We start from the raw sequence: 13470 nt of genomic DNA, 5'->3' as shown, positions 1-13470 counted from the left end.
TAAAAACTTTTCAAAACCTATCCGAAACTCACCCGAGCCCTCGGGGCTCCAAACCAAATATGCATACTAACTCAAAAATATCATATAAACTTATCCGTGCGATCCAATCGCCAAGATAACATCTTAAACAACGAATTTAACATAGAAATCTAAGAAAAATCTCAAAACTCTCAAAGTATCAAATTTCACAACTTCGGGTCCAAATCACATCAAACGATTTCCGTTTCTTTCCAAATTTCACAGACGCATCTTAAATGTCATATTGAACCTGTACCGGGTTCCGGAACAAAAATACGGGTCCGATACCATAAATTTTAAATATAATCAAATTTCCAAAAACTCTTATATTTTCAGTAAAATAATTTCTTTCAAAAATTCATTTCTCGGGCTTGGGACCTCGAAATTCAATTTAGGGCATAGGCCCAAGTCCCATATTTTCCTACGGACCCTCTAGGACCGTCAAATCACAGGTCCGGGTCCGTTTACCCAAAATGTTGACCGAAGTCAACTTAAATTCAATTTTAAAGGCTAAATTAATATTTTCATCACATTTTCACACAAAAGCATTCCGGATATACGTTCCGACCGTGCACGAAAAAGGAGGCTTCTAAGGCCTCAGAACACAAAATTTATTCGCAAATCAAGTGATGACCTTTTAGGTCATAACATAAGGTCATGCGTATATTGGTAGCGACCATATAATTACGTTTACTATAGCTCCACTAGTCAATTGACACCAATCGTTATAGTTTGGGATATAATTAGCAATTTAATTATGAAAGATAAATAATAAGTAGATACAACAACAACAACAACAACAACAACAACAACAATTTAATTATAAATAATAAGTAGATATGGATTCATATTTTCTTGTACCACCGAAATTTCTTGGTTTGAATCCTTTTTTTTAAGACAGGGTAAAGTCTCCACTTGACTTGGTTTGATATGAAGGAAGTATAATAAATCTTATACCGTATTAGTTTTTAAGAAAAGAAGAAAATACAATAATTTGTATGCACACTAAATTGTATAATTTGTATAAACATAAAATACACATAAATACAATGGAAATACAAATATAATACACAAGACTCTTCAGCTCCTAACATTTAATTTTCGCATATTTCAAGGCTTGGAATTTAATTTTGTGTTTTGGAGGGAAATGTAGGCTAATTAGTTAGGGGGTCTTGGATGTCTTTTTCACTGGTGAGGCCAAAGTTGGGTCACACCAGTTGGATCACCCTTAAAATATTTGATATAATCGTAATAAAAGAGTGTATTTAATTTTTGACACATCAATATTATGATTTACTAAGGAAGAATCTTTGTTGTAAGCATTAATGTGGTTCATTTGTTGTAATCAACTAAACTCATTGTTTTTACATGGAACATTTATCTATGCATGCATATTACAATTTCAATATAGATACTGAATCCTGAAAACCAGACTTTGTATTAACCAATATCAAAGGACACATATTCTGTATTGTTCCTTGCTTGTGAAGTGAGACGTTACTTGCCTTGACGGGTTAAGAATTTATGCCTGCCAAGCTTGAGACTACCTACGACGGACAAACATGATAGTAAACACGAAATTGATAGTGATCTGCGAGTACGACTCGCTTAAAACTTGTAAAGATAGCGATCAGTATATGAAGCATATTTGCGCAGCGCATAATAGATTACAGTAACTTATAGGTCAAAAAATGCCAAGACAAATACCACATTCCATTTCGTTGCTCTAGCATAAGCAAATAATTGTAACTTAAAAGTTATACAACGTCAATGTCCAGACAAAAACCACTCATCGTATATTGCTGCTTATTTCCAAATGCAACCTATATATACCACAACCTTAAATGCTAACTGACTAGAAAACAAAATTGAATTACTCGGCCACTCATTTAGGCAACTGATGTATGTGTGCTCTTGTAGAAAGGTTGAACAAGAAACTTCTTTCTAGACTAGTGCACATGTTAAAATCGAGCCATCAAACGCCAATTGGAAACTGCTGCAAAATCATATAAATTATGCATCCATCACAGTGGCCCCTTGGTACTTAGGCTGCAACTGGCTCAGCAACTGGACTAGAAGTGTCAGCTTTAACCTTCAATCCAAATGTACACATATTAAGCAAAAGCTGAAAAATCCTTTCCAATTGCATCTGACCAAGAAAAGACAACCGGGGGGGGGGGGGGGAGGTTCATAAACTATCAAGTACGTCTGTGCATGATATTTAGATGATCTAATATACCAGTTAAATATGAGAGAGAATCTCAGTTCACAACCTAAGGAGGATTTCCTCCCTACCTGCAATTTTTACATGCACATGTGTGAGGGACTTCAGCAAGCACCTGGTAGTCAGCTTATGACTTCCAAATAGAGGACATGAAGATCTAAAAATACTAAATTTGTGGATTAAATAATAAGCCAAGCTTCAACAGTATTTTGGAGAACCCAGGATATCCCATTGGAGCATCTTGACGAAGAGAAGACTATTTATTTTGGGGGGTGGAGGGTGGGGGTGGGGGTGGGGGTGGGGATGATAATTAGTGGTATTCTAATTCATGAGGAAACGAACTATGTTTTCCTACAGAAAAGTACACATTACCCGCAATAACAGAGAACCGAGAAATTACCTTTGCTGCCTTAAAGAGTTCATCAATCACTTCAGACAAGGTTGGATGTGCATGAACAGCAAACTTTATGTCCTGCAAGATGCAATTAAAATGATAAAGCAAAATAGGATAACGTTGCTAAAAATGTGATTGGTATTTATTATCTTTCCCACGAGATTCATGATACTGGAATCCTGCTGAAGATCGCAATGGTTGCAAGAAAAGATTTAGAATTTCACTATTGAAAGAAAACAAGACCGAAAAATCTTTCCAATCCAATACCAAAACCTCTACCCAATTCAGTTGAAATATTTCCGCAAAACTGTTTTTTTATGAGGAACATGCAATGGAATGTAACGTCTACCTGTATACGTGTTCCCATAGCTATGGCGTTGGATGCTTCATGTATGAGGTCCGCAGCATGCATTCCAAAGATGTGAACTCCTAGTATCTCCCCATTGTCGGGTCTGTATATCATCTGCATCAAACAAACATTTCAATGAACAAAAACAATACTACTAATCTTGGGATACTAGAAAGTAGAAACAGACTAAAACCATTCAGAAACAAAAAACAAACTCCAAGAAGTAGCTAAGTATCATAAACACAATCCATGAACAATGAATTAGAAAAGATGACACGGCCACCTTTGCAATTCCCTCCCCTTCATTTTCAGCAAGGGCTTTTGTGTTAGCCTTGAAACTAGTCTTGGCTATACCAATCTCAAAGCCCTCCTTTTCGGCTTTTTCTCTGGCTTGAGGCTGCAAAATTGCAACAAAACAATAACACTTTTAAGCAAAATGCAATTGACAACCAAAAAATTAACCCAGTATGAAAGACTGAATGTTAACAAGCATATATCCTTCAGTGAGTTTGCATACACATCAAGTGTACGTAGGTGCATAAAATAGGCACACTTGCTTAAGTTCCAGTGTCCAGCATCAGACCAATATACAACAAATAGACTCATTAAACTAACTATTATTTATTATATGCTGAACATCCTAAAAATACAAAAATAATGTTAAACAATAAATTTTCCTTCTAGTGCTGTAACTCATGAAATGAAACGATATTTAAAGAACAAACATTATCGAGATATAACCAGTAAAGAAAGTGCACAAGGAAACACCTACTATTCGCAAAGAAATTATTGTACCTCTGTTAATCCAACCATACTGATTTCAGGATGGGTAAAGCATGCAGCTGGAATGCTTAAATGATTCAGGATGTGGTCTTTTCCAGTAACTTGCTCAACAACTATGTAAGAAGAAAAGGCCAAATGTTAAGCAATTACAGGAAACTTGCTCAACAATAAACATAGCAGTTGATGTCCCACGAGATCGTTACCAGAGATTCCTTGTGCACTTGCAGCATGTGCAAGCATCATTTTTCCATTTGCATCACCAATGCAATACAAGTGAGGGACCTGGCAACCACAAAGCCTAATGAGTTGAAAGAAAATTGACTAGAGAAATCCAAAAAAAAAAAAAAAAGATATTCATGCTTACCAACTCTCCATTGGCATCAATAACACACATCCGTTCATCAACAGGAATAAATCCACGTTGTGTTTGAACATTTATCTGTTTACAAAAAGAATTATGAGAAGTCACAACATTTATAAAGTTAGTTTCTGTAAACATGCATGCAACTAACATTTTCCAGGCCAAGTCCCTGGGTGAATGGTGCCCTTCCAGTCGCAATTAGAGCAGCATCTACCTGCAACAGAATAAAATATTTGGGAATTATCAGATGCTAGTGACAGGAAGCAAGTATCCTGCAGAGTACAGAAAATGTGGAAAACAAGATCTTAAATCAAAATGCAGGCAACAACGAGAGCAAAGTCGTTCTCCCTCTTTCGATGTTACCACTATTCAGAAAGTACTACCTGCATAGTCTTACAATGACGTGTTGCAGGAATGTTGCTAAGCTGATACAGTTTATCCAGTAATCAAAGTTATCTTATACCACCGACTTTAGCTGTGTCCTTAATTTACTCATATAACAATCTGTGCTTATCAAAAGCTATGTTGCTCGGACTCTCCAAAAGTGCTACCGCACCCGTGTCGGATCCTCCAAAAATACACTAAATTTGGAGGATCCCACACACACCCAACAACATTTTTGAAGAGTCCGAGTAACATATATCGAAAGTGTATAGTCTTGCAACAAAGTACCTATAGACAGTTTAATCCAACAGTGATTTTTTCCCGATAAGCAGGTCATCCAAACAATGATAAAGCTTAAAGGATGAATGAGACCTATGATGTCGCAGAAATACTCATTAAAGGTAATTTTACAATCCCAAGACTTTAGATTTATTAATTTGTTATTTTGTTTATAGTTGGACATGATTTAAGATTTATGATCTTAGCCAGTAACCATGATCCAAGACCAAAAGGATACAGCTTCCATCCAAAATCATGAATTGAAAATAACAATGTTAATTTCCTCTGAACAAAAAGCTACAACTTACTTCCAATGTATCCTTGAGTTCCTTAGTCTTTGCATCAATAAGCTCAATAGTCACTGGTTTTCCATCCTTTGCTGGAGTTATCTGAAGAAAGTGCACCAAAATTAAGGCAAGTAGGTAACTGGTTGGAATGTAGGGGTTCAGGTTAGTATGTGCCTATATTACCTTGCTTGCAAATACACCTGTATGATAATCGATCTTTCGAGGATTTATGAGGACTCGCTGTGCCAACTTCCCAATCTCAGGATCAAAGCCGGGCATGAGCTGATCTAAAGCCTCAACAAAGGTAACCTGCGCAGTTATCCAGTGGTCAGCATTGAAAGACAGATTATGAAAGAAAAGATTGATGTTCTGTTGCTACAGATAGTCTTGCAGAAACTATAATAGGCTTTACCTCACTTCCTAGTGCCGTATACACATCACTAAATTCTAGTCCAATGTAACCACTTCCGACAATAGCAATCCATTGAGGTACAAATTCCAATTTGAGTGCATGATCACTTGTTATCACTGTCTTACCTGCAAAAGCAAGCATCGGCATCATTTAATGATACAAGTTGTATATCTCTCATGTCTAAATCTTTTCCAAAATTTCAACATAGATGAGCTCAAGTAATTGTCGGAAAATCTATTCCAAATCTTGATGCAAAACATTCGGTACAATGCCAGTCAAGTAATGTTATATCACTTGTGTAGACGACAATTGAGCATTGCCAGACACATCCATGGAGCTACTGAACAAAAACTTCCGCCAACATGTTTAGGAGTTTAGCACCTAATCTTCCATAAAAACTCTAACGTATATGCTCAAGAAACGTAGTAGATAGTTAAACCAAGTCTTACAAACAGGTTTTTTTCTGCAAGCAGTGTATATGCTACTTCACAAGTTTATTGAATAAAACATGGATTTATAGAACTTCCACTTTCAATAAATCTTAGAATCTTCATCCCATTAATTGACATTTCCAACGATTAAAAACTCTGATTTCAAGAGTATTAAGATGTTAAGCATGAAGCATCCAAGTAATACCAGCTATTCAGCAGGCTGCACCCTTTAGTATATCATACATAAAAAAGACTTGCAACTCGATAATCAGTTGCTTATTGCATCCTGAACAGACATGATAATCAAGAGAAATCACTTACCATCAACCTCGATGCCTTTGGGCACAGAGGGGACAGAACCAGTTGCAATTATTATATCTTTTGCTGTTATTACAGTATCTCCATATTTGACCTTTTGTGGACCCTGAAAAAGCACAGCAAAATCTTCATCATCTAAATCCAACTGGTTACAGACAAAAGAGGTTAAGAGATATTAGTAAACTGTAAAATATAAACATACCAAAATTTTTCCAAAACCTGTCAATATATCCACACCAAGGGCTTTCATTGAATTGGTCAAATTACTACGAATCTTGGAGGCCAAATTATTTGCATGATCAGCAACACCCTGTCTGTCATATCCGGCGGCAGCAACCTTACATGAAAGATAAGTGATGTACCATAAGTACAGTAGATATATAAAGTCATAACTAAGAGCAAAAGACTAAAAAATGAGTTTGAAAGACCTGAGTTAAAAGTTCCATTAGGAGGACACTCGAGCTTCCTTTCGAGATGCAACTTAATTAACAAATAACGTATAGTCTTAAGCTCATCTAAACACAATAAGTAGGTACCAGAAACACATATCGGTTGTTTTAGTTTATGCATGAATTATTTCATCTAATTTTACTCCCAATTCCTGAATAAATTATCTATGAATGTCACTGCTATGGGAGTTCAGTAATCATTGTTGCCTTATATACACCCCAAAAGAAGAGGCACAAAACAACCATTATCATGTTCTGTATTTCCCAAATACTAGGGTAAATACACAAATCTGACTTCCCAATTTTGGCTTGTGCTTTGTCACTGTACCCAGGAGTGGTATGACATGAAAGTACAAAAAGATTTAGAGATATGAGGATCAGATATGAAGTGTATATATATATATATATATATAATCTTTGTTTCATAATTTTTTTTACTACAATGGTGTCCAAGCTAGCTTAGCTTGCGCGCACCTCGACTATTTCACCGGTACCTATTGCCTCCCACCTCGACAGGTACTAGGTAACTCCGCCCACCAAAGCTTGGGCAAATGGGAAGAAACCAATTAGTGTTTTTTGTCTCTGCTGGGACTGGAACCTTAGACCTCATGGTTCTCCACCCACTTCATTGACCATTAGGCCACACCCTTGGGTGCTTTTTCATAATTGTCATTATATGCTTACAATTTAAAGATATTATAACAAAAAAAAACTAATAACTGTCGGTAACAAAAGTGAAAAGTAAGAACACACATTCTATCAGTTGTACTAAACAGTATAAGCTATGAATTACGTCATCCAACATCTTTATTAAAAATCATTAGATATTAAATGGAAACGTCAATCACATTAAAAACAGGGGTGCATCTCCAACTTAGTCAACATAATTCCGATTTTTGTTTAAAATTGTATTTTGCCGAAAAATATCCACTTTGACCCCAATGCACCCAATTCCGGGGTACTCATCTCCAAAGTAAGGATTCCAAAATAATAACAACAACAACAACAACAATAATAATAAATAATAAATATAATAAGATATGGGGCATGTTGTACCCTGTACCAATATGAAGTTCAGAAGTGAGTACTATGCCTCATAGCTTTCTCTCCCAAATTATTCCATGTTGAATCACCTCATGAAGTCTTAAGTATTTTGAGTATGTAACAAATACCAAAACAATTATGTTAACCGACATATGCCAAACGATCAAACAATTTTTCTTACTCCAAAAAGAACATATGCCATGTCAGGACCTAAACATATTAGGCTTATAGGAGCAAGAGTAAGAAATACCTGGAGACCAAAAGACTTCATATGGGGTTCATTCTGAAGCTCCCGCATGCGCCCGCTCACAGCTAAAAGAGCTTTGGAAGGAACACATCCCCTATTTACACATGTTCCTCCAACTACGTCCCCTTCGATGATAGCAGTTTTCAAGCCCTGCAAAGATCCTTAAGTAATTATGCACAATATTCACTGGAAAAAGAAACAGAACCATCTAGTTCAACCCAAGAACTTCTCATGCTATCGAGGCTTCAACGATCTCACAATGAAATTTCCGAGAATTACAGAAGTGAAATTGATGTTTCATAGGAGTTCACACTGCAACAAGCATCACCACGTCATATTGTTTATTTCTTTTCTCTTCCTTTGGTTATTTATTTATTTATTGAGTTTATCCAATCATCTTATAGCCATTTCTATTTCGAAATCCCCTGTCATTAGAGTAACCGCATTCATGCTTTCTACAAGTGATTCGTCATGCAAGAGCTACGTTCAGTAATATAGCCGAATTAAGCACCTACTCCAGTCAATAATTCCTTCTACTGATAAGTCAAAAATATTACTAGTTCATGAAAAAAGAAAAGCATTTGGAAAGAAAGCAGAGACAGCCAGCTCAAGAGAGCGTAAAGGTAGTGCACGAACATCAATAAGCTAGTACTAACACAATTCAACAACACAAAAGTAGTATACCTTCTCAACGGCATGAAGAGCAGCACCATGACCACCAACACCAGCTCCAATAATAACCAGATCATAATCAAAACCCTTGGAAGGTGCTCCATTTCCACCCAAAGAAGCCGCGATTCTGTTGGAGCACGAAAGCCTCGTAGTCTTAGATGATTGGAAACGCGTATGAACAGACGAATTAAATGATTTGAACCCAAAAGCCTCCCTTCTAAGACCGCAGAATCGAAGTGATCGTGGCGGAGTCAGCAAAGTGACGTTCGCATTGGAAGCGACAGCGGAGCAGTCCGATCTACAGACCGTTGATGGAGAAGATAGCGATAGAGAAATTGAAGACTGCATTGCGATTAGGGTTGAGAGCTTTGTGGAGACTGGAGAGGAAATGTGGGGGGAACAGGGGAAGGTTGTGAGGAAGGAGATATATTATAGTGTTAGCTTTGAAAGCTCCGTTGGAGGTGGCGGAGTTAACTAAGTGAAAGTGTGTGTGTTCTTCTTGTACACTGTGTGTGTGTGTGTGTTTTTGTTTGTCCGATGGATGAACCAACTACTTATTTCCTCCTGGAGTAGTATTTATTTGGTTAATAATAATGTTATGATATTAAAAAGGCACATTGTCATGAGTTGAATCTATAAACCTAGTGTTAATCTATTAACTCTATAATTGTGGGAATATTCTTATAGTTGGACAATACCTTTATGGAAATGGTTACATGAAATCAACAAGGACGATTTGTGATTTTGTTTTGTTATAAGATACCCAGTTAATTAAAAAACGGAAAATGGCCAAATATACCCTTTGTTATATTTTGGGTTCAAATTTACTCTTGTCGTTATACTATTGATTCAAATATATTCATTGTCTATTAAGTTTGTTCAAGGTGCACATCCAACCCTACGTGACACTGATATTTGATGAGGTAGATATCACGTGGCATGCCACCTCAGCACCCCTAATCCATTTTATCCCTTCCCTCTATTTTTTTCCACCCCTCCACCACCATCACCGCCACTGTATGTCTACATAGGTCGGGTTGATTCGGGTTTTTCAAATACCAAATCAAACCAATTGTGTCGGGTTTTTAAATATCGGAGTTTTCAGGTTTCCGGGTTTTTTCGATTTTTTTAACAAAGTCATCATAGCACAACATATAGAATTTGTGCTCCAAATAAGATAGAACTATATACGGTGTTTTTCAAGAAAAATGACATAAATACGACATGATTGATGCCATTGTACTAAAATATTCAATAAATAAAGATAATAAAATCGCATAAAAAATATTACTAATAAGCCTTAACAAAAATGAACATAATCTAAAATTTCTAAGTTTACTAAAATAAGTACGACTAATAAGTAGTAGAAGTATTATTTACATGACTAAATATTAAAAAAAAATTATGCATTTTATCTAAACCATGGACAAACTAAAAAATAGATATCTAACACTATGGTCATTTCTAGTACAATTGAATTGAATGTCTTTTGCTAGTATTTATATCGATTTGATTTTGGTTTTGGATTTTATTTGAGTAACTAACATTCATGGAGTATAAAACTTATTGGAGCATTCAAATATTATAAGTCCAAACTTGATAAAACAATGAAAAAATTTAAAAATATTTATAAATTACACTGCAATAAAAAATTTATTCGTTAAATATATTTAAATTTTTTATATATGTAATGTCGGGTTGGTTTGGTTTCGATTTGACTTTTTTTTGTTAAAACCAAACCAAACTAATTATGTCGGATTTTTTTTCTAATATCAAATCAAATCAAACCGCACCATAATTGGATTTTTTCTCGGTTTGACTCGGTTATCATTTGGTGCGGTTTGTCGATTTTCTTTGTACACCCTGGCACCATGAACGACGTTGTATTTCATTGGCACCATCACTAATATGATTTTCTTAAGTTCAAACGAAGTCTCTGTAACTCGGATACATACAGATTTCTCTAGTCACTTCACGGAAAGTTTTAGTTGACGAAATCATCACGAGTTATGGCGAAAAGAAATTTCTTTTTGTGATGGTTGATTTGATTGTATTGAAGCTAAAGAAGAATGAATATAAGGAAATGGGTGGTTGAAATCAATCAATAAATGCTTGAATATAAAGAGAAAGCAGATTAAATTGATTAAACTCAAAATGATAATGAAAGGAAAACAAGAAATAAACGTAATAACTGTTATGCGATGCCTTCCTCAGATTCCTTGGAAGGGCAACATAAGGCTAAGCAATTGATGTCAGTGCAGTTACTGTCCGCCAACTGAGGTCCTCTCCGTACGCTATACTAGATAGTCAGTGTCGTACGGGAGAACCAATGTCAAGAGCAATTAAAAGAACAAAAATGAGAATTGAGAATGAAAGAAAGCTTGATTGCATTAATGAAAGCTATTACAGAAAAAGCAATACGGTGTCGAGGGAGAGAGACACCAATACAGAGAATTGTTTGCTTGCTAGAAAGTTTGATTGCTTGATCCCCCTTCCTCGATGACATGTCCGAGGAAGTTAATTTGCTTTTGAGCAAAGGAGCACTTGGATAGCTTTGCGTATAGTTCATGCTCCCTCAATCGAGCTAGGACCTTCCGCAAGTGCACCAGGTGTTCTTCCAATGTTTGGCTATATACCACAATGTCATCCAAATAGACCACCGCGAATTCGTCAATGTACTCTCGTAATACTTGGTTCATCAGGGTGATAAATGTAGCTGGGGCGTTAGTCAAACCGAACGACATAACCAGGAAGTCATACGACCCATATCTTGTCACACATGTCGTCTTGTGTTCATCACCCTCTGTAATCCGAACTTGCCAATAACCTGTCTTCAGGTCTATCTTGGTGAACACCGTCGCACCACCCAGTCTATCAAACAAGTTTTCCATTAGCGGAATAGGGTACTTGTTCTTCACTGTGATTTTGTTTAAATCCCAATAGTCCACACAGAGTCACAGGTAGCCTTCATGTTTTTTTTTTGGAATAGAACATGGGACCCATATGGGGACTTGGAGGGCACAATGATCCCTGTATCTAGCATTTCTATCAATTATCTTCGAAGCTCGGTGAGTTCGGGTTGTGACATTCTATAAGGCATCGACGTTGAAATTGTACTCCGATAATCTTGGAGCTTTTTAGGCCCGACGTGCCTGTCGAAGTTGTTTTTGCTCATGAGTCCCCAGTGCTCTAACCTCGATCATTTCTCCTTTCATTTCACATAGAGTTTTGCCGGACCCACTACTTCTTCGGTCTTCATTGTACGATTGATACCGATTTTTGTTTGATCTCGGTTCACGGTCGATGTCTCTCTTGACTATGTCGGTGGTTCTGATGGGGTACACAGACCCAGAAGGGGACCCAAGCTGATCATCTTCGACCCTGATTTTTGATTGATATCGGTTATAGACATCAACCCAAGTGACGGTCGGATATTCTACCAGGTTTTGTTTCAACTACTGTGAAACCAACGAGCTCCGAATGTTGAGTCCTTAGGTGAAAGCCTGAACGGCCCAATCATCAGCGACCAGTGGCAGCTCCATCCGTTCTATTTGTAACTGGGACACAAACTCTCTGAGCATCTCATTATCCTTCTGTTTTACTTTGAAAAGGTCTGACTTCCTGGTCTCGACCTTGATAGCCCCGGCGTATGCTTTCACGAAAGAATCTTCAAACATAGCAAATGAGTCAATAGAATTAGGAGGTAAGTTGTGATACCATATCATAGCTCTTTTTGACAGGGTCTTTCCGAACTTCTTCAACAAGACAGACTCGATCTCATCATCCTCCAACTCATTCCCTTTGATGGCACATGTGTAGGAGGTAACATGCTCGTTTGGGTCGGTCGTTCCGTTGTACTTAGGAATCTCGGGCATGCGAAACTTTTAAGGGATCGACTTTGGAGCCGCGCTCGGAGGAAAAGGTTTTTTCATGAACTTCTTGGAATCCAGGCCTTTTACTATCGGTGGTGCTCCCGGGATTTAGTCGACCCTGGAATTGTAGGTTTCTATTTTTTTATCATTAGCTTCGATTTTCTTCTCCCCTAATTCAAACTGTTTTGCCAATTCCTCGAGCATCTTTATGATCTCGGGGTTAGTTCCCAATTCATTTTCATTCAACCTCTCTGCGATCGGTTCATCCTTGCGGGTGACTTCCCGGGACGGATCGGGTTCAATTCTGCTCGGTGCGCGGCTTTGGTTCTGTAACTGAGCTATCGCCGCCTATTGAGCCTATGGCTGTCCAATGGGATGGGATGTCCCATCCCGTCTCGACCCCGTCCCGCGTCCTGTTCTGTCCCGTCCCACTTAATTCTTAACGGTATGGGCCCATGTTAAACGGGACATGGGATGGGACAGGATGGCCATTTCGTCCCGTTTATCCCATCCTATTCCGTCCCGTCCTGCCTGTCCCATCCCGTCCCGTCCCGCGTCATTTTTTTTTTGAATTATAGCCGCTGGGGAATGGCTTCAATTGAAAAAATAGCCGTTTCCAACGTCCAAAAACGGCCATATTTGGCCCCCACCCCTCCCCCAAACACCCCTACCCCCTAAACTTTTAATATAATCCCTAAGTTTATTAAATTATATTTTGGCCCTATTTTTAACTATAAATATCCCCATCCTTCTTCATTTTTTCTTACAAAAATCAATCATTCTCTCTCAAATCTCTTACATTCTATCTATATTATTCTCTCAATTTTCTCACAATCAAGTGATAAGTTTCAAGTATTTGGGCAAATTTTTGGAGCAACTTTCAAGCTTCAAATTAATTCGTCAAGTATTTGGAGCAATATTTTGGGCAATTTTCTTCAAGTTTTGA

The 13470-nt window shown here is 37.4% G+C and overlaps 1 protein-coding gene across 1 annotated transcript; it reads right to left on the bottom strand.

The window, feature by feature from the left end:
* Positions 1–1710: 1710 nt before the first annotated feature.
* On the bottom strand, positions 1711–9144 carry LOC104223186 (dihydrolipoyl dehydrogenase 2, chloroplastic-like). Its single transcript, XM_009774560.2, has 15 exons — positions 8665–9144; positions 7984–8130; positions 6443–6577; positions 6244–6346; positions 5492–5616; positions 5263–5388; positions 5101–5181; positions 4281–4343; positions 4133–4207; positions 3972–4050; positions 3781–3881; positions 3269–3382; positions 2986–3099; positions 2643–2714; positions 1711–2110 (listed from the first exon to the last, which is right to left on the bottom strand). The coding sequence occupies exons 1-15, from the start codon at positions 8998–9000 to the stop codon at positions 2063–2065; spliced, it is 1719 nt and encodes a 572-aa protein (XP_009772862.1). The 5' UTR covers positions 9001–9144; the 3' UTR covers positions 1711–2062.
* Between the last annotated feature and the right edge of the window lie 4326 nt (positions 9145–13470).

Source organism: Nicotiana sylvestris, chromosome 1, assembly GCF_000393655.2.
Source record: "Nicotiana sylvestris chromosome 1, ASM39365v2, whole genome shotgun sequence".
Classification (NCBI taxonomy): Eukaryota; Viridiplantae; Streptophyta; class Magnoliopsida; order Solanales; family Solanaceae; genus Nicotiana; species Nicotiana sylvestris.
Note: the sequence above shows the minus strand (reverse complement) of the source record. Positions and strands in the feature narration are given on the sequence as shown.